This window comes from Eulemur rufifrons, chromosome 7, assembly GCF_041146395.1.
Source record: "Eulemur rufifrons isolate Redbay chromosome 7, OSU_ERuf_1, whole genome shotgun sequence".
NCBI classification, from domain to species: domain Eukaryota; kingdom Metazoa; phylum Chordata; class Mammalia; order Primates; family Lemuridae; genus Eulemur; species Eulemur rufifrons.
This window is the reverse complement of record NC_090989.1, coordinates 66436691-66458991: the sequence shown is the minus strand read 5'-3', so window position 1 is coordinate 66458991 and position 22301 is coordinate 66436691. Positions and strand designations below refer to the sequence as shown.

Here is a 22301-nt window from a genome sequence, read left to right as displayed (position 1 = left end):
CTCCTCCCCCACCCCCCACCTCAGTCTGATGTCCAATTGGTGTCGTTCCCAGATTTGTATTTAGGTGATGATCAGGGAAACCAATTTCAAAAGCCATGCTTTTAAGCCACTATTAAATTGTACCCCAAATATACACCTAAGTTGTAGAATATTTCTAGTCACATGGTGTCTGTGGATTCACTATGAAACATCTGGCTTTAATGTGTCCCCCAAATTTCATGTATTGGAAACTTAATCCCCAAATTTATATGCTGATGGTGTTTGGAGGTGGGGCCTTTGGGAGTAATTAGGATTAGATGAGGCCATTGGGGTGGGGCCCCCATGATGGGATTAGTGTCTTTTTGAGGAGAGGAAGAGAGACTTGACCTCTTGCCCTCTTGCCATGTGATGCCCTCCATCATGTTATTATGAACAACAAGGTCCTAACCAGATGCCAGTACCATACTCTTGAACTTCCTAGCCAGGTCCATGAACTAAATAAACCTCTTTTCTTTTTTATAAAATTAATTAATTTTTATTTATTCATTTTTTTTAGAGACAGAGTCTTGCTCTGTCGTCCTGGCTGGAGCACAGTGGCATCACCACAGCTCACTGCAGCCTCAAACTCTTGGACTCAAGTGATCCTCCTGCCTCAGCCTCCAAAGTAGCTGAGATTACAGGCATGAGCCACTACACCTGGCAAATTTCTTTTCTTTACAAATTACCCAGTCTCAGGTATTCTGCTATAGCAACAGAAAACAGACTAAGACAGTACCTACGCACTCAATATGACTATCTTGTTGATGTTCCACCAACATCTCAAACCACTATGTCTTTTTTATCAGAAGTATTATTTTCTTCTAACCTCCCACATCTTTCCCATTGCCCAAAACCCACCTTGTTCCTTATTGCCTCAAGTAACTCTGGAATATGCCCTTTACTTTCCATTGCTGCTGCTCCTCATCCCTCTTCCCCCAGTGCCCTCCTGGCCTCCCTGACTCCATTTCATCCCTTACACCAAGCTGTCTGCCCCCACCAGGTTCTAGCACATTGCTTTCCCATATCATTCCCTCAGTCAAATTAATACAAACAAAACAAAAATCAAGCCCTTTTGTTGCTTTTATCTAAAATGCAAAGTTCAGCCTCCTTAGCCTGGCATTCAAGGCCCATCTCCACCCCAGACTGGTCCCAAATCTGCCTTATTCTATTATTTCACACCACTATCCTACACCAAGCATCCTCTCCAGCCAAATTGTTTTAGTTGCTACCAAGCAAACACACCATACCATGCTTATTCCATCCCCATATTGGCGTCCACATCTTTCCTCCCCATGAAATGCTCTACACCCAAATCTCCAAATTATTCCCATCCTTCAGAATTGAAGCCTCATCTCCTCCTGATGCTTTCCTTGACCAAATGAGCCCATACTGAGTTCTCTTTCCTCCAAGCTCATTTCTCTAGTGTCTACCATAGTAGTTCACAAACTTGACCTTAATTCTGAACTATCTGAAATATTTTCTTAAAAAATATAGCTTCCTAGGCCCTACCATTGAGATTTTGATTCAGCAGAAGCTCTCCAATTAATACTGATGTACTTGAATTTTTATTTAAAATGTTCATGTAGAGAATTATGGTCTATCCATGATGGGGTAGCTGGTATCAGACTTACCCCTACCATCTATAAACTGTTTGAAGGCATTGATCAACAACCAACATAGAACAGTGATCCCTAAAGGAGGGGAAACACACAATGTAAGTCCCATATTCACCCAGGCTTTCTCCCTGAGGGTATTTCCAAAATTGTGGAGCAGAGAAATAGGAGCTGAGCAGAGAGGTGTAACAGTCTTGACAGGTGTGAAAAACACAGGTTGGAGTTCAGGGCTGGTGAGGGGGCTGTGAAGGCACACAGGTTCCGCATTTGTGCTGTCCAGGAGAGTTGCTGCTAGGAATGTGTCCCTGTTGAACACTTGAAATGTGGCTAGTAAGGCTGAGAAACTGAGTTTTACATTTCATTTTTAATTAATTTAAACTGAAGTTTAAGTAGCCAGATGTGGCTAGGGACTACCCGATTGGGTAGTGTAGGTACAACATAGGCATAATTAGAGTTCCAGAGGAAAGGAGAGAGAAAATGGGACATGACAGACTCCCAGAAAGCTTCCTCTAGAGTAGTATATTGGTTGTTGATTCTCCAACATCCATTTCACCCCATATCACTTGTTCAAACCAATCATGCCAATTTCACTCCCCTTGTTATCTACTGGTGCAGGGGTAGGCAGGACTTAGTGTGAACCAACGGAATCAAGGAGAGATTTGCTTGAGGCTCCTGGTAAGGAGAAGCCAATGTCTGTCTGTCTGTCTCTCCCCCTCTCCCCCCACCCCACCACTGGGTGAAACAATGAAGCATGCTGCTCTGTCACCGCTGGCAGCCGTCACACAACCGCGAGGGGCAGCAGCCTTGGGATGACGCTCTCGGCAGAACAGTGAGATCTCAGCAGAGCAGTGAGACGGAAAGGCCCTGGGTGCCTGACGACAGGCTTGTAGTGATTCATCAATTTCAAAGCTCTTGTTGTCTCTGAATGTCTACTTAAAATGTGAAATAATATATTTCCTTGACATTTAAGCCAGTTGTCTTTTCAATAGTCAACTGATCATGATGTTTAATATGATATGTTATTCACTTGTTGAGCACTCATTGTATTCCAGATGTTGGATTGGAGACTGATAATAAACAATCAAGGTCATGGTCTAGTGAGGGAGACAAATGCATTCAATATTCTGTCAATTTTAATAAAATGTGAAAAGTATTATAAAAGGCATATACTATAGGCTGACAGCAGGGGAGCACTTTGTCCAACTTGGCAGAGGTAAGGCTAGGGAAAAGCATGGATGGCTTCCAGAAGGTGGCAACCTGAACAACAATTTGAAAGACAACAGGATTTGGGCAAAGAAGGCATCAATGGAAAGGGCATCTTAATGAGAGGAAATAGCTTGAGCAAAGGCCGAGAAGCTTAAAACCACAGCATGTAGTGAGAGGTAGTAAGAAGGGATGATAAGAAATAGGGAGGGATCAAGTCATAAAGGGGCAAAGATGCAAGGCAACGGAACTGGGCCTTTATTCAGTGGCAATGGGGAACCACTGAAGGGCAGTGATAAGCTCAGATTTAATTTTAACCCAGAACTGAGTGTCTACACTGAGACCCTTCCAGAAACACAGGGATTTATCTCATCGCAAAGGGGAGTCCAAGCCAGCCTTGATCTCACAAAACAAAATCAACTAGCATATTGCCAACTTCTCACCAACTGATGGTCTCTGCCTCCACCTCCTCCTTTCCTTCCCCCACCTTTATCCTTCTTTTTTTAAATTTTTTTTTATTTCAACATATTACAGGAGTACAAATGTTTAGGTTACATATATTGCCCTTGCCGCACCCAAGTCAGAGCTTCAAGCGTGTCCATCCCCCAGATGGTGTGTAACTTTTTCTTGTAAGTCCTTCAACATCTGGCTCAAAGAAGATGAAGACGATGAGATGAGAATATGTGAAAGGTGCTGAGCGTGGCGTGTGATGCGTAGCAGATGCAGAGTGCACACTAGTTCCTTTCCACTTCCCCAGGGTTCAGACAGATAAACTGGCAGTCACAAAAAGTAGCCGCTTTCGGATTAGAGAAACTCAGGCTGCAAAGCTTCATGCTAAAATCACACACTGTTCTTGACAGATGAGCCACCGCTCAACTCGCCTGGAGAAGCACATGCTCAATGCTAAGCCTTAAAAGGCCACTCTCCTCACTCTTGCCCTCCTCTTGCTAAGTGATGTAATGAAGTCTCACCAAGCCCATTATCAATATAAATGTTTTCAGACTTTAAATAAGGTGGGTTTTTGCATTTTACTTCTAGCCTGTTTGCCTGGATGGACTTTATTCCCTGCAGCACTGGCCACACATGCATCAGCCTCCCGTGGGGAAGGAACGGTCATCCAGGAGCCAGCAAGTCAAGCAGACAAGAAACAGGCCCAGCAAAGCCAGGAGTCAGCCCAGACAGCCCCAGGATATGGACTCCGAATGGCCAAATTCCTTCCATCTGAACCACAAATGCTGATAAAATATTTTCAGGAACAGAGTGAGGGAATGTACTTCACTCACTTCCCAAAATGTAGAACTGAAGAGGTCAAATCCTATTTAATCCAAGCTGAGAAAATAGTGCCCAACTTTATCCCAGAGCTAAATTTAGATATAAACTGAGATCTGGCCCTTGGCAAGTTAATTTAGATGAGCTAATGGTTGTTTCTGGCATACAGGATATACTCAATAAATGGTAACTATTATTGTTACTGCAAAAATGGAGTGTCTGTTGGATGTTCTCATCCAGTCCTCCCACACATCCTAAAATCAGCTGTGCCAATCACTGGCACATCTGGGAACAAAGCTCCACGTGGGCTAAGGAGGAGGCAGCTCTCCCTTCAGGAGCCCCTCTCTGGGAGAAGGCGGCAGCCCTCCCTTTGGGCACCCTTCTCTGGGGAGAAGATGCCCACCCAGCCCTGCCGGTCTGTGCTAGGCAGGCCTGACTTTGAGCTTAGGAAGAGGGCCTGGCACCCTCCCTTTTCCCTTCTCCACTCTTCCCGCAGCAGCCTCAGCAGTGGCCCCCAGGCAGGTGAGTGACCATGTAGCAGGACAGGCTCAGGCACCTGTACGAAGACACTTGGTCATCTTCCAGCCTCAAGACCCCACAGCGTATCCCCTGCAAAGTTCGGGAAGAACTTACTGAATGAAGAGCCCAGTCACTCCAAAGCTGTCAAAGGACTAAGGTGAATTCCCATGTTCAGGTATGTCCCATGTCACGTTGTTCTTAAGGGTAGGGCAGCAAAGCAACAACCAGCTAATGAGTGGTAATGTTTTTAGTGACCTTCATCATCACTTCTCTCACTTTTCTGTGTCTTAAAAGAAATTAAATTTTGAATTCCATTTAGTCATCCATGCTTCTTCCAAAATGTCCCTGGGATTTGTCTCCACTCCTGCCTGCCACAGTCATTCTAACATGAAGGCCACGGCACCACCTCCACTCCCTCTCCTCCCTGACATCCAGTCATCGCCCGCTCCCATTTTCTTTCCTTTAAAGTGTCTCCAGGGCTTGCCCCTTCCCTTTCTGCTCCCACTTGGATTAGTATCAAAGGACCAGAACTGGTTTCCTGCCTCCGAATCACTCTCTCCATTGCAAGATGAAACTTGCTAGCACTCTAGTTTTCAACAGCAAGGGTGTTAGAGTGGCATTCTCTAAAACCGCTCAGCAGTAGGTGGTGCTCTTGTGCCAGCTCAGAGTGCTCTCAAAAGTTTTGTGCCATCAGGCAGCCCAGTGAGTACAGACTGTGTCACAGCCCACTATTTATTTGGCACTGACTATGTGCCTCTGGGGAACACAGTTATCAAAGACACTGGCCCTGACCTCTAGGAATTTGCAGTATAATTGGGGAATGAGGTCTTTGAGCATCTAGCTATAATACTAGATGGCATGGAAGAGGGCCAATGCGAGGGGATGGATAAGGGCTGCAGGAAGATGCTCAGGGGAGAGACAGACCCCCTCCAAGAGGGAATGGGGGGTGCATCTGAGCTAGACCTTCAGCAGTGGTTTTAATAGACAGAGACAGTGGAACGGGCATTCCAAGTGGGGGGAGGGTGCTGGCCTAAACAAAGGGGTAAGAAAGTACGACAGTGCAAAGCACAGAAGAGGATGCCCTGAGTGACGGGAGCTAAACGCCCAAGTCCAGTCTCACTCACCATTCTAGGCCCTTCTGGTTTGTACCTCCTCTTGCCACCTCATGACAAAGCTCTCCAGGGAAATCTAAGGTAGGACAAGAACCCTGGGGTGGGACCAGCTGGCCCACCTGATCTGCATGGAGGAAACCAAACACTCTTTTTTCTCTACAACAGGAAGGGCACGTCACAGGGCATGTCTTCTTACCACATCAGCAATTGTCCCTGTAACAGGACCTTTCTTATGCTAGAAGAGGCTTACTAAGGAAGGGGCTGGAGGTGAGCAAGAGAGTGGGATTTCATGGGGGGTCTGGGGATGAGGGGACTTAGAGGAAGAACCCTCTTGAGATTCCAGCAAGAGACAGATTTTCCCCATGGGGATTGACATTCCTTTGTGTGGTTTACATAAGTTTTCTGACCCTGTCCAAGATGAGACCATGAGGCTTTGGCTCTATTTGGGAATGAGCACAGAAGACCCATGGGACACAGGAATGGGACTGGAGCAGTAGACACCCTTGAGGTGGGCTTTTCCCTGAGGAACAGTGAATACTACTGACCTTGGCACCAGAAACCTTTAACTCAACACTTTCACACTAGAAAAGTTTCTCTATGCTCACAAGCGAGAAGACATTCTCCTGTATTTATCTCTGTATGAGATAGTATCTCCCTCTACTTGAGTGAGAGAACATCATTCTCTGGGTGGGCAGACCTTCGGGGTTTTAGACTGACTAACTTAAGCTACAAGAAGCAAGTGTACCTGCAAATAAAAAATCTTTTTCTCACCTGTGCAAGTGGGACTTAGAGCTGCAGACCTCTCCCCACTTCCCTCTCTTATTTGAAAAACTGGTCCCAGGAAAGCTGCATCAAAGAGTCTAGAGCCCATATCAAATGAAATTAGGCCAAAGGAACTCATAGGACTTCATCTGGAGCAGGAAACATGCGGGAAGCCCGCAAGGACCGTTTCCAAGCCATGGGAACGCTGCCCTGTGGGGGCAGGAAGAGACTAGTTCTAGGAGACCCCAGGGGGCAGAGCTGGGACTACAGGGTGGGAGCTCCAGGAGAGCAGATTCTGGTACCCACTACAAGGACTTCCTAAGAGCTGTGGCTTCCTCGACCCTGGAAATGCTCAACAGAGTCTGGAAAAATGCATATCAGTCAGGGAGGCTAGAAGGGAGTTCTGTCCTGGATAAGTGAACAGACTTGAATCAAAGATTCTAGGATTCTCAGATGCTCCTGGCAGGGCCTGAACCACTCATCAAAATCCAGTTTTCCCTGTGGTCCTCTGGTTATTCAGTGCATTTCTGACCCTATTCTGTGCTCTGACTCCTGGAAACCAACATGGCATAGTCATGGCCCTCCTGCACCTCCTCCCCACGGAGCCTGCCTCACACCACGCTTGACTGTAGATATTCCCAGAACCCAGCTCGCACGTGGAGGCTATCAGGCCTTCACTCACACTCTTTCCTCTCCCTGCTGAATTCACCCAACCCTGCTGAATGTTTCCCCAACTCTGCTTCCATAGCATTGATAGATACTGCCATGAACTGACCGATGCAATGGCTATTCATTTGTTGGTGCTGTCTGCTCTAACGTGGTGCGGACTGACTCTAGCTCATCTTCCAAGTGCCCATCCCTAGCACAGTGTCTGGCACTTATTAAATTGGCTTATCTTCAGCAGTGGTGTTCTAAGATACTGCTTCCATTTCTTTTTCCCTCAGCTAACAGCAGACCTTGTGCCTAATGCCCACTGACAGGTTCCTTCACCCTACCCCTTCCTGGTTTCTCCAGCCACCAGGTCCCTACTCACCTCCACACTCCACTGCCACATGCTGTCTGCTCCAGCATCCTTGCTGTGGATGAGGCTGTCCTCCCCACCATGCCCCATAAGAGAGCCTCCCGTGCCTCTCTCCCACTGCAGACCCCACTCATCTGCATGGACCAGCACAAGGCTGTCTCCACACCCCTACCCCTTGTTGAGCTCTCCTGCACTCCAGCCATACTGGATACTTTATGTACATTTTCTTTAGTTCATATAAGAATCCTAAGATGTGTATCAAAATATACATTTTAGAGATAAAGAAATTGATGCTTGGAGAGGGTGAACTGGCCACAGTCACTCAGCAAGTGAGTGGCCCAGCAGGGATTCAAGCCAGGTCTCCTTGACTCCAAAGCCAGTGCTCTCTCTGCCCTCCCCAGGAGGCCTGAGCACACATGCAGCTTTTCCTTAACTCTGACCGAGGAAGGAAGCAGGAATGCAAAAGGGAGGCAAAGCAACAAGCTCAGAGAGAACAGATGCTCAAAAAGGGTGGGTTAAGGAAGGGCCTGGAGAGACCCAGGACAGGGACCATAAGATCAGATATGGGACAGAAAGTAGAAGGGGAAGAGGAAAGAGGGCAGAAGAAAGGAAAATGAGTTCTTCAGAGTAAAATGCCTGGAAAGAAACCTTGGAAAAGCTCCCCAGCCCAAACAGAGACTCAATTTGTTTTATTTTATAAATTGTACCTGAATGTCCATCATTCCTCAAAAAGGGTACCTAAGACCTTCTCTACTTCCCTACTGAGGCAGAGCTGACATGTTTTCTTTTTTCTTGGGCAACTTCTGTGCTGTCTCTCCCATATACACTAGACCCCACAGGCCTCCCCCCAGCCCAGTAAGGAACAGAGTCCTTAATATCTTAACTCATCCAGGTTCCAACCTCTGGGGTGGTTAGTGTTTCTAAGCCATCTTTTTCTTACAGGTATCAAGAACTGCAGCAGTGCTAGACTGGTCTTCCCTACACTGCCCTTTACATTTCCCACCCAATGCCCCGCATACAAGTAGAGAGACACAGTCCCCAGCAGCTAGCAGAGGACTGGAGCATAGTAGACACGTCTGTTGGTAACTGAATGGGTCAGTGAACGTTTCTTGGTTGCTGCCCTGTGCCTCACATGCACACGTCTTATCTCTAATCAGACCTTCTTTCCATAGCTCACCTAAAGTGCTGCAGACAGGGTCAGTGTGATCCACTGGATTCTGGAGAGTACTGTTAACATAGTGCCGGCATTCTCAGTTCCAAGGAGTAACTTTGGGGTCCATTCACAAGTAGAGGCCACATAGGCAGAACTTCACACACGGTGCAGGTCTCAGCACCTTCCAGCCCTCTTGAGAGGATCCTGGCAGGGAGCCCAACCACCCATGCCCGAGCAACCCTGCCCAATCCTTCCTCCACTCTGTCTTCCACACCCACACTCCTCATGCAGGCCTGTGAATTTCAGGACACAAATGGGGCTGAAAATGCAAGAGAGGGAGAAAAGTGAGGGAGAAAGGACATAAGAGGGAGAAAAACAGCTTTGGGAGAAAACACACACATGCAGCCTGCAGAACATTGTGACTTGGATTATTTTTGGAATCTAATGTTTCTAATGTTCAAGGGGAGGAAATAAGAAAAAGTAAGTAGAGATTCCCAGGATCAGCAGGCTGGAAATAATACAGGACACTGTGTTCTGTGTCAGGGGGCGGGACACAGACACACTTCCTTGCTCTGAGCCCAGTCAACAGGAGGTGGAGGGGTTCGGTGGTTTAGGTCTCAGTAGGAGAGGGGGGGCAGGAACAAGAGGGCACCAGAGGCTTTCTCCAAAAGAAGCAGGAAATTACAACTGCCCAGTAAAAGACCTTGCCCTTCTGGCTACCCCGAAGGTCGCAGCTCTTTGAAGCCTCCCTCCCGACACAACATGAAGGGCTCAGGCAATTGAATCACACACAGACCTGGCACACCCCTCTGGAGGCCGGTCCAGTGCTTGTCCTCTCACCATAGCAGTGGTGAGGACACATGTCAGGTGACCCCTGCTCTCCATTCTGCCCCCAGCCCCTCTCAGCACCTCGTAGGTTGTTGGCACATGCCACCACCTATCCTGCATGGCAAGGAGACTCCCAAAGAGGCACACACATGTATGCGTGTGTGTGTGTGTGTGTGTGTGTGTGTAGTATGCATGCATGCATGTGAGTGTGTGTTTGCTGGTATCTGGGTTGGGGGACGGGGAGGAGCACCACCCTCAGAGTAGAAGGCCTACCTTCCGATGCTGCCCACCTGGCTCCATCCCTGGCAAGCCTCCCAACCTCACCAAGTCTTAGCTTTCCCATTTGTAAAATGATGTTCTCATGCATGCCCACTGGGCACACACATGAGGTAAATGGGAGAGCCAAATGATGAACCACTGACTGGATGACTTCGGGTGGGTCTCTACTCTGGGTCAAAGTTTTCTATGTAAAAGGAAGGGCTGGACCAGAAAATCTCTAAGGTCATGGGTGTGAGAACACTTTGAAAAAGTGTTCAAAAGTATGATGCATTGTAATTACTACAAAGGCACTTGACGTTGACAAATGACTGGGGAGTCACGTGTACTGCTGGCTGATGGGACATGGTGGGGGTTGGAGGTGTGGGAAAGAAAAGAGACAGTGGGCCAGAGTCCAGCATGGAAGCAGCAGCAGCGGAATTTCTCTACAATAGCTTCTGTGGTTCTGGGCACGTCAGGCAGGATGAGACTTTGGGTCCTGCTTTGGGCTCTGGGGAGTGATCAGAACTGTTTATACCTTGAAGGGAGAGGGCAGGAAACAGCAGTGGATGCTTTGCCCAGTGACAGGGCATCCTGGGGATGTCCTGAAATGCTAATGTGGCTAGCAGGACATACAAACCTCAAAAGCACAGTAAGCACGTCACCCTGAGTGAGGTGGCCTGCTGCCTGCCATGATGCCCTCCACCCAGTGGTGCCCCATACATATTTTTCACCGTGATTAACATGAAAGCAACATCATTTTGTTTGCACAGATTTCCAAGAATATCAAAATGCTTAGATGTATGCCTTGGATGGATTGTAGGAAGTATTTCTGGCCCCACATTTGCAAAGGAATAAGACAAATAAATTCTTACCTATAATGCAAAGCAGAAGGTGACAAGTGTCTCAGTTGTAGGTGTACGGGGAGAGGCAATAACCTCTCATGGGACTTGAGGAAGAATCACTTTCCTCTGTGGCTGCTTCAAGGACAGACTATTTTTCTAGAGACCTTTCCCTGTGGAGGATCCCTCCACTCTGACCCATCAGGTATGACCCCAGTGTGACCTGTGTCCTCCTCTTTTGTGCCTTGCCCAGGGGCACTGCGCAGCCTGGTGATCTGTGGGCCCCCATGAATCTACATCATACTTTAAAACTTCTCTCAAAAATCAATTCTTAATTTTGTTCCATTAGGGGTAATTGAAAATGATAATTTTCAACTGGAGTAAGTTCATTTGCAAGATAGCGTCAATGACACTGCGTGGTCTCAGCAGGCGGCAATGACTGAGGAGTAAATCATGACTGAAATAGCAGGGGGAGAAGGAAGGGAAGCCAAGGTCCAGGGAGCAGGTGTGCTGGGCCAGGCGCCACGCCAGGCACTGCTACAGACACCACCCTATTTCATTCTCACAACAACCCTGGAAAGCAGCTAGTCTTTTTAAGCAGAAAAAGAACTCACGAGATTATGGTTTTATATGCCGAGAAAAATTTCTTAGTTTTCATAGCCACCCAAAGCAACAATGCTGAAAGGAGAAGAACCTACCATAGATATGTAGGGGACAATGAATAGCAAAAAAGAATAAGTTATTATAAAATTGCTGAGCTATAAAAGGACTTAGACATTTATTTAGTGTAGCAAGTCTCAAAGGAAGAGGAATGGCAGGTACATTTGGATTGGGGTGGGGGCTTTCTCAAACCACTCTGGAGATTCTGACACGTCTCCCTAAGGGTTGATTCTCTAGCACCATCACCTCCACCACTGCCACAGCCACCACAACCATGTGCACAGCCATCCCACTTCTCCTGCTGAAAGATGTTTTCACGAAGGGAGAGTATTGTGCACGAGAACAGTGCAGTGTGGAAGCAGAGAAAAAGTCCAAAGACACTGGGCTAGTGCAAATTCTTTCTCTTTGTTTTGTGCGAAACATAATTAAGGGGTCAGAAGTTAAAGATGTGCCTGAGATGTCATGACTGATTGGTGGCACCCCAGGACAGATCCTAAGCCCCACTCACCACAGCTCCATCTCAGCACGGACATGGCACCCACGGAGGTGAACAGAATTTTACCATGCCAAGAATGAATGTGCAGGAAGGCACTCAAAAACTGGGTTCTCCAAGGAGAACTTTCCCATAGGTGACATGGCAAGGGCAGGCACAGATAGTCACTGAGGCCACGGTCTCCTATGAGTACCTAAAACAAATGAGAGCTGGGCTAGATGCCTTGGTCATGGCAGGAGGGGCGGGTGTATGGTGGGCACCAAAATATCCTCTCGAGCTGGTGATAATGATCTTATCTGGAACGTTTTCCAAACATGCATTTACACATGAAAAAATACAATGTGCTACATAAACCTATAATAAACATGATTCCAATACTTGAAGCTCCACTAGGTAGCTTTGTTCACTCTTGGGGATACTCCCACAGGAAACGGGAATATCCTCCCTCTTTCCAGAATAGCTTTGGGCAAGACCAAAAAATGCACCCCTTGGGTAGATATCGGTACAGTCTCCTTTATTCAGAAACGAAGTGGACAAAGACGTCTCAATCAGGTAAGTCTAGTTATGCGCTGGAGCTTTTCTAAGCACTGCCCCCTTCCCTACAGAGACTAGAAGACCATGGGCCTTCCCCAGATCAGAAAGCAGATGATGTGGCAGTTTCGGCATTTTTTGATACTTATCCCTGGCACGAGTGCATAGACAGGCACCGTGGTATCACAATGGCTATCACAATGGCTATCATAATCAGATGGCAAGGCTGAGATTTCTACAGAGTGTAGGAGGTAGGCATTTTGACCTCAAGGCTCCTGCCAGTTCTGCCAGGCACCCAGGAAGGAAGGGAGGAGGGAAGATCCCCCACTGAGCAGCATCCACCCTTCTCTTTTCCGAAGGCACATCTACTATAAGGAGTCTACGTAATGACCTTTAATACCACATATGGCCCCCTAATGGGGAAGAGGCCCATCCGTTCTCTTTGGTAATGGGACGTGTTTGCAGGGCAGACACCTTTATCACACAGGGTCCACTGCAGCTGGTGGGGCGGCTGGCTGTGAAACAGGACTGCACAGAGAGCCGTAATCCACACAAGGCTAATGAGGAGCGACCCAGCCCTGTTCTGTGAACACAGTGGAGGACAGGCCCATTAGTTATAGGCCAGAGGGCACTGGGCCCAGACAGCGGTGGTTCATCTTCTAACACAGTGTGTTGCTTGAATCATCTCTGCATTACCCTGTGCATCCACAAATTGCTCATCAAGGCTTTCCTGTCATTCCTGAGCTGTAATGTTCCCTCCTCTTGGAAAACTCTCCAAGCATAGAGGCTGTGCCTAGGACAGTACAGGACACACAGCAGACATTTAATAAATAAAAGTTTATGCAAAGTGAAACCAGGAAACTTTTGGAGGTGTGGCTATGTCTATTACCTTGATTGTGGTAATAGCTTCATGGGTGTGTGCACATGTCCAAACTCATCAGATTGTACACATTAAATACATGCAGTTTATATATCAATTATACTTCAATAAATGTTTTCAAAAATATAAATAAATAAATAGGAGTTTATGTGCCCATCTGCTTCGTCAGAGGGTGAGCTGCTCTAGGACAGAAATTCTGGCCTACCCATCTTTACCCACGTGCCTTGTTTGGGGCTCATGACAGCTGCTCAACATTATTAAATGAATGAGTGACCTGCTTTATAAATTATCTGTGGAGCAGAGACCTCCTCCCTAGATGTCTAACAGGGAGAGAGCTCGGCTCCCCCCAACCACCTCCCAGATGGGTAATGCAGGGGGTCTTCACAAGGGCCAGGGGAGGGGGTGTAAGGCAGCTTCAACCTGCAAGACAAGTTGGTCAATAAGCAGCACGAGCCCGTTTTCAAGCCCTGGGGAACATGCAGTCACTCCAGAGTGGAGGGGAGACTCTGCACCCACCGCTTCTCCAAAAATAGAAGCTGAGCGATTGTCAGACTCCTCTGATTGCCAAGAGCTTCCCAGATCTGGAATTAGAGGCCTCCGCCAACGAGCCTCCCACCAGAAGGGAGGCCCAGACTGGGCCCAGGCAGCAGCTACTTCCTTGTGCTTTGTTTGGATGTGGATCCGCACACGACCCTGTCTCTAAACCATCGTCCTCCTATCCCTTCCAAAAACACCAAATAAGTCAAAGGCTGATATATTTAAAATAGCTTTACACAGATATTTTAAATTAATCTTAAAGCAACTTAAAAGGACTGTTTTTCTCCCCCGCCTCACGACCAGCACATTTTCGGTAGCAGCTGGGTCAAGCCTGAGCAGCATTTTCACCACTGACTCAACATCAAAACATTCCTGGGCTGCCCTCTTCCCATAGTCCTTTTCACTCCCCCTGTTTTGTTTTTATATTCTCTCCCCACCCCTCTACATACCCGAACGTGCATGTACACACACACCCGCGCTTCTTTTTAAGGTATGAGCATACCACACAACAGGTGTTCTAAACTTAGAGTGGATGGCTAGAATTCAGGGATCATGTACTTGGAAAGGGGAAAAAACCTATGTCTTTATCTCACTAACCTCTAACTGCAATATATTAATAGCATTCCCTTCCATCATGAACATAGGTGACAAACTACGTTAGTGTTAGCAATACTGTTGTCTCTGACACCAAGAGAAACACACACATTTTCATCCTGCACCAGGGTTGTTGCCCTGAAGCATCACTCATACCCATCACTACTTCAAACTTACCGTAGTTATTGACTTCAGGTAGATATTATTATTTAGCATGCTGATAAAGAAGCACATATGGTACTGCTAATTTTTAAATGTAATAACTATATTTGAACAATTGCTTTCCAAGCCTATATGTATTTTTTGTACATTTACAATTATTATTCTGAGAAGGGGTCCATAGGCTTCACCAGACCAAAGATGTCCATGGGACAGAAAGGTTAAGAGCCACTGCAGTGGAGTAAGCACGAGAAGGTAGGATTTGAGACCTTCTCTGGGTCGCTGGGGCCTGGGCCAGAACCTACAGATTAAAAGGCGGTGTTGGGTGGTAGCAGAAGGCAGGTTCTGGGGGCAGAGGGACAGCAGGGTTATTGAATAAGAGCTTGGGTGGGCTTTGGGGATAGACTAAAATGCTGATCCTGTCTAACCAGCAGTGTGACCTTGGGCAAGCCACTTCACCTCTGTGAGTTTCCATTTCCTCAACTGTCAAATAGAAATAATAATATACTATTCAATTCTTGTGACCATTAATTGAGAGGATATATGTGTGGCAGCAATTACCGCCCAGCTGAATGGATCGTGGCTGGCTCTAGAAGGGCAGCCTCCTCTACCTGGGGACCTCTGGAGCTAAGGTAATGGTATTTGTTTTGTTTTTGAGACAGGCACTGTCTGTGCCCTATGCAGGCTTCCATAATCTTGCACTTCAGGGCTACCGTGAAGAGCCCCAAAACATGCCTAGGCAGACATATGTCCCCTGCCTCCCCTTCTGTCCCTTGCTCACTGAAACTGGCACTCAGGCCAGGCTGCAAAGCAGATTTCCTGCCCCAGAGCAGAAGAGACCTCAACGAAAAAGGAGATGTTCCAAATTTTTCCAAAACTGGCAACAGGAGCCAAAGTACCTGCCTCTGGCTTCACAGAACAGCTGACTCCTGAACTGGCATCTTGATAAGCAAGGATTCTGTTGTCCAAGCTGCCCCACCCAGAGCAGGCCAGGCCAGCGGCAGACCCAGGCCTCTCAGCCACTGGGCAGAGCCCTGAGGAAGGTCGGGGAAACCCCCTTGCATGGCTCTTCTGAAAACTTGATTAAATGATGTTCAAAAGTTCTATTATAGAAAGAGATATGCATTCCTTATAAACTACATATATTGATTTTCTTTTGACTATAAAAGATTGGAAAACATAGAAAATTTATAGGGAAATTAAATTCAACCATAAGCCTGGCTCCTAGAAATCAAAACTATTAATATTATAGCAAATTTTCTTCCAGTTATACATAAATTGGGATCACACTTATACAGAGAGTTTTATATTTGATTTCATCACTTAAAAATACCTAGAGACATTTTCAATGTGGGCTCTTAAAAGACACAAAATCATTACATCAGACGCTGCTTGTAAAAGTCATAGGTTACTGAGAGATATCATGGCTTTCCTAAGAAGAGTATTGTGCATTTAAATATAACTTACACCCAGAAAACTGATAAGAGAGCCCTTTTTGCTCTTCTTAAAGTATATATAAGAGTAAACTCTTTTCTCTTTAGCTTGAAGAGAATACAGAGAAGATGCTTTTGTGTCCTCGGCAATGCAGCACTATATGCCATTTCGCTTTTTTACATTCTCATATCTTACTTTTTTCCTGATAAGGGGAAAGCTTTGAAAATTCACTGCTGGAAACATGATGTATTACTCCAAAAAGTGCTCAGCAGTTGAGAAGAAACCTCCAGAAAGAAGTGCTATGCAAGAAGAGCCCTGGACATGGAAACAGGAAAAAACTGGATTCACATGTCAGCTCTGCCATTGCAGATCCAAGATCAAAGAACATCAGTTTCCCCGAGTGTCAAGAGAGACACCACCACCCAACTCATAAGGATAGAAAGATTGTGCAGATTACATAAGACTCTCCATGTGAGAGTGGTTTGTCAATAGTAAAATACATTGCAGGGTGACAATCACTGATTAATGATATAGTGGCTTTAATAGTATTGCTGTTTTCGTTGCTTAGCTGGCTTGAACCACTCATTGTAGGCGATTAGGGCAACATCCAATGGTAGGAAAAGCATGAACTCTGCAGCTAGACTGTACTTCCTAGCTTGGTGAATTATTTAACCTCTCAGTTTCTTCATCTGTAAAATGGCATGATGATAGTACACCTACCTCTTAGGACTCTTGAGAATGTTAAAATGAGTTGATTTATATATAGTGCTTAGAACAGTGCCTGGCACATAATAAATATATAAGGGTGAGCTTTAAAAATAGTCAGTGATCAATTGCCAAATACAAGATTGAAATAAACTTTACCAGCTAAAACTAGTAGGTACTTTTTTTAAAAGCTTTCCATAAAAGTATTATCATCATTAATCAGAAAGTTAAATCAGCAACCTCCATCAGTTTCCCTAAAAGCTATGCCCCCTCCAACCCACCCCGGGTTTGGCCTGTCCCCTCCCTACCTTCTCGGCATCCTGCTCGAAGAGCCGCAGCTGAAAGCACTGGTCCAGCTTGAGCTTGCGCACGTGCCACATCTGATGCAGGTGCTGCCTGGTGGAGTGCAGCTTGTCCAGGAGGCTGGTGATCTTGGGCACCAGGCTCTGGAAGTCAGCGCTGCCCGGGATGCAGTTGCGCCCTGAGAAGCCGTCGCTGCAGCGGATGCACTGCAGCAGCCGCTGCCCCTCTCGGTCCAGCTCCTCCACGGGGGCCTTCAGCACCTTTTTCTTGAGCTGTGTGTGTTCATCGATGAGCCGCCGAGAGCCCTCCACGTCCACGGGGAACTCCTTTCGGGCCAGCATCTCCTGCAGGTCCTCAAGGCGCGAGAGCAGGTGCACGGCACTGTTGAAGAACTCCTCCAGGGAGAGCCGCAACTCGATCCACTCCTCATGGTTGTAGTCCAGGGAGCCGTCAAACTCCTCCGTCAGCTGGGAGGGGTCCACCAGCTTCGTGAGGCCCTCCACGGACACCATGCTCGTCTGGAAGCGGCAGACACAGACAGGGAGACGCAGTGATATGAGGAGAAGACCACGGCAGAAACAGGCAGGAGGAGGGAAAGGCAAAGGGAAAGGACAAGATAAGCCCACATAATAATGACCACACCCTGCCTAGGAAAGGGAGAGTGGGAGACCATGGGCCCCACTGGTCAGGAGTCACAAATCAGCCATGGTCAGCAGTTCCTACAGACTACTGACCGCTTCAACAAGCCCCTCCACCTGCCCACCATTTGCCACCCAAGGAAAACTATCTTTATGTCCCCGCCCCCTTCATCTTCCCTCCTACCTGCCCTGCATCTACCACAACATGCTAGAAGCAGAAGCTGGCAGAAAAACTGGCCCAGTGCTTGGGGGTCAGTTTTCTATAGCTTTAAAACCAAGGCCCATGGACCCAGGGTATCATCATGGTTGCATTAAGTGATGTGGGTTAACACGTGGGCCACAAGCATTTCACAGTATCTTTCTGCACCAGGCGGGGCTCTCCCCTTGAGCAGATGCCCTTCCATGGTACAGTGAACAGAACTGGGACTAGGCGACAGGGGGCCTGGGCCCTCGGGTCTGCCTGTGAGCCTCCTACAAGCTCTTGGAGAGCAGAGTGGAGAATGTATGTCTCAGCAAATGATGGTGCAGGCAACCATCCCAGCTTATTAATAACCATCTTTCCCTTCCTGTGGGGCTTCGGGCTTCTCTTCTCTCTCATGAAGAATGAGAGGCTATCAAAGAAGTATCTGGGTTTGAGTCCCAGTCCTAACTGGACCCAGGGCAAGCCATTTAAGTTCATGTTTACTGAGTGTGAGGAGAGCCTCAGTCTCCACCTCTATATAATGGAGATAATAATTCCTCTCTCACAGGGCTTACTGGGATTAAATAGGTCAATGTGTATAAAGCACCTACAGTTCCCAGCACACACTCAATCCCTGTCAGTGCTCTGAAGGCTGCATCATTACTTGAAACCTTAAAAGCAGTTGGTCTCTCTGTTTTCTTGCTGCTCTCTAAGCATCCCCACTTCTTATCCCTTCTCCCTCCAGCACCGTCCGAAGACACAGGAAGCTGCTGCCATAGGCAGGAGGGCTGATCTCAGACAGTGGTTCTCAAACTTAACTGGGCATCAGAATCCTTTGGGGAGTTTACAAAAACACCAATGCTCAAACTCCACCCTAGAAATTCTGATTGAATTGGTCTGAATTGTAGCTTAGGCAGGGGAGTTTTAAAATCCCTCATGGTGATTCTAATTTGCAGCTAGAGTTACAAACTCCTGCTAACCTACAGCCTTGCTACTCAAAGCATGGCCTTTAGACCAGCAGCATTGGCATCACCTGGAAACTAGTTAGAAATGCAGAATCTCAGGCCCCACCCAAGACTTACTGAGGCAGAATCTGCATTTACAAGCTCCCCAGAGGTGATTTGTGTGCATTAATCTTTAAGAAGCCCTATTTTAGAGCATTTTGCCCTTCAAATTTGGCTCAAAGTTTACCACTTCCAGGAAGTCCTCCATGATTATACTCACCAATTATTAAGTATCTGCTATTGAACAAGCCTATACTCTTATCCCTGTATCACTTGTCACCCCAGTCTGTAGTAGAATATTAACTTTGCTGTTTTTAAGATACTGCTTTATAAATATCCTTTTGACTAGGAGGCCCCCAGCCATCTGTCTTATATCTCTTGTTTAGAAAGCAGAGACAAGCTTGCTCAACTTGGAGTGAAAGAGGTGCAGGGAGATGGGACGTGCAGGCCAGCTATGCTTAGATACAGAAGTTTCAAGACTTATTGAAAACATTCTTTTCAGTCTCTTCAGCTTAAACATTTACAAGCTTATTGTCATTGCCACTGCATAAACAAACCAAAAATATAAAAAGCATTTCTATTTTTATACCAAGCCTAATTTCTTGTGTTATTCACACAAAGTGAGAACTGCCTCCATCAAGTGGTCAGGTCACTGTGCTCAGATCACAGCCTACTGGGGACACTCTGCCACACATGGGTGCTCCTGGCCCCTGGGGACAAAAGTCTGCAATGGGAGCTGCTGAAAGATTAAACGCAGCTCTGCCTTTTCAACACACATGCACAGACTAATGTACACAAAGTGCAGCCCCTGCAGATGAGGACCAGAATTCTGAAAAAGGGAACAGCTCAAATTTGGCTGGAACAAAGATGCCTAAATCATTGATTTAATCTGATGTGTTGTCAATAAAATTTCTCAGGGGACACATATGACCCCTGAAAAATTTACTTAAAAAACAACATGTTTTTCCTGATACAAGTAATATATCACCCTTGAAAGTAAATAGAAAACCATAAAGAAAATAAAAATCACCCATAATCCAGCCACCCAGAATAAACCAGGACTGACATTTTCATGTGTCTCAATCTTCTTCTCCATACGTACACTTAAAAAACAAATTTCAGATTATACTGCCCATATTGTTTTATAACCTGCCTTTTACTAAACAATGTATCATGACCATTTGTCCATTATACTATTTTTCTAAATATGGTTTTTAATGACTTCATAGTATTTGTATATTAATATCACCAAAATGAATGGATAATTAGGATACAACCTATACATGTGTGTATGTATATGTATTATATATGTATGTTTTTGTGTGTATATGTATATATACTATTGTATATGAACTATGCACTTACAGACATTTTTGTTTGTGATTTTACATAGTTTTAATCTCTTTGTTTTTTTTCATTTTTATATTAAGAATATTTTCCTAGAAGAAGAATGACTAGATCAATGGATCAATGGATATAAACTCTTTCTAAGGCTTTCGATACAAATTACCAGTTTACACACACGTCAAAAGTGAATCTCATTGTCCAATGAAGCTCTGCATTTGGGGCAATCTCTTGAGCCTCTTGTTCCTCCCCAGACTCTAACTGGTAAGGCCACGGTGGCCAAGGAATCCTGAAATCTCAGCCTTAGACATGTTGCATATTGTAAGGTAGACAGAGAAGAGGAAGTGAGAAACCTGGAGATGGTAGCAGGGGAAGGGGAAGAAGGTGCTAAGAAAGAGAGGTCTGGCTCACCTCAAAGATGAATTTGGAGCTGCCAAAGTTGGTCTTCTGTTTCTGCCAGAAGTTGTCGGGTTTGATGATGAGGGCCACATGGATCTCAGCTGGAAAGGCTTCCTGCAGCGTTTTGAGGAGGGGCTTGATGAGGTCCCACTTGGAGCCCCGCATGTCGATGATGACAGTGAAGCCACGTTTGCACACGTCCTCACTGTGGGGAGGTCAGAGGTCAGGCATGGTCACTCTGGGTAGCTGAGACTTGGGAGTGCACAGTGAAAAAGCACCCAGAAACCTGCATCCCCTTGACGTGGACCACCCTTTCAACTTTGCTCCAGGTCTGCTGGCCACTTTCCAATCCAACTCAAAATGTACTGCCTCAGAAAACCTTTCTAGATTAATCCTGTCTGGCCAATGGTCCTGGCATTCTGCCTTCTCCCAGCACTTTGCAAATAACTTGGCTTTCCTCATACAGGTTGAGTATCCCTAACCCAAAAATCTGAAATCCGAAATGCTCTAAAATTTGAAACTTTTAAAGTGCCGACATGGCACACAAAGGAAATGCCCATCGGAGCATTTCAGATTTTAGATTTTCAGATTAGGGATACTAAAATGGTAAATATAAGGCAAATATTCCAAAATCCAAAAATATCTGAAATCTGAAACACCTCTGGTCCCAAGCATTTTGGATAAGAGATAGATACTCAATCTGTCGTCAATTGCATTTGTTGGGATGTTTACCATTTGGGTATTCACAACTGTATTTGCTTTCTCTTTTCATTTTTGTCCTCCCCCTCTTCTTCCTATAATGAATCAAATTTTCCCCATTTGACTTCAAGCTCTCTAAAGACAGGGACCCTGTTGCCTCTTAAATCTGAGGTGGAAAATCCTTCACGGGAGTGCTGTTCTTTCCTGCACCCACATCAATGACAAACACTGATATACTTTACCTCTGAACCCAAACTGAGCCAAAGAATCCTTTTCAGTAAAGGGATCCAGGCTAGTTCTGCCACTTGATTAGAGATGGTACACAAAGTATTAATGTTAATAATATGTATTTGCCACCACCATATTTAAAATGTATTACTTGCAGTTAAAATTGTATATAAACTTTAAAAAAATCAGGTTGCTGAGTCATGCTGATCACTCAGAGAAAGCCAAGAGTGGAACTGATTGGAGCAGTGGGTGCAATGCGGCTGTCTCATGCGCTCCCATTACGAGAGTTATGGTGTGAAAACATACATTTCAGTATGTTAAGGGAGGACGCTTAATGGGGGCAGTAACTCTTCAAATCAAGGCAAATTGAAGCGACAGTGACCATGTTGAAAATCAAGACATAAGCAGGCTAAGTGAATCAAAATGTTGCTATATAACTTATTAAGTAGCAAAGTCTATTTAACACTTTAACTCCAAGAATAGGAAGAAAAAAGTGAAGGTCAAATAGTTACAACATCTCAGTTTGGAAAAAAGACTATGTTTTGATATTTGGAGGTCTTTTCCTTCTCTTATTTCTCACTGAGTATTTTTGGTGTACTTAACCTATCCCTTTATAACTCAAAAGAGACTTTGGTTAATTCACATTTTTTATATAAACAATGGAGTATTTCCTTAGGGTCTTTTGCTTAATTTCCCATTTCCTAGATTGTACTTGATTAAACTACCATGTGTGTTTCATGATCCTCAGATGTGCCTACTACACATCAGTTGCTTACAGCTATTGGCAGCAAAGCCACACTTTGGAGGATTTAGGCCACAAAAAGAAACAAAAACCTTTTTTCAGGCTTCACTCTCAAATCCCAACCAGTGATCGGAATGGTACAGCCCCATGAAGGGTCCATAGCTCCTGTGCACAT

At 45.8% G+C, this 22301-nt stretch overlaps 1 protein-coding gene across 9 annotated transcripts in view; it reads right to left on the bottom strand.

Moving 5' to 3' along the window:
* The window catches only part of KALRN (kalirin RhoGEF kinase), a 639384-nt gene that overhangs the window by 401070 nt on the left and 216013 nt on the right, over positions 1-22301 (bottom strand). For all 9 annotated transcript variants that reach the window (XM_069475127.1, XM_069475129.1, XM_069475125.1 and 6 more), the window contains exons 4-5: positions 20470-20662; positions 16897-17409 (exon numbers count right to left, since the gene is read on the bottom strand). In XM_069475127.1, the coding sequence (XP_069331228.1) occupies positions 16897-17409; positions 20470-20662 (706 nt within the window). The remainder of the gene's footprint in view (positions 1-16896; positions 17410-20469; positions 20663-22301) is intronic.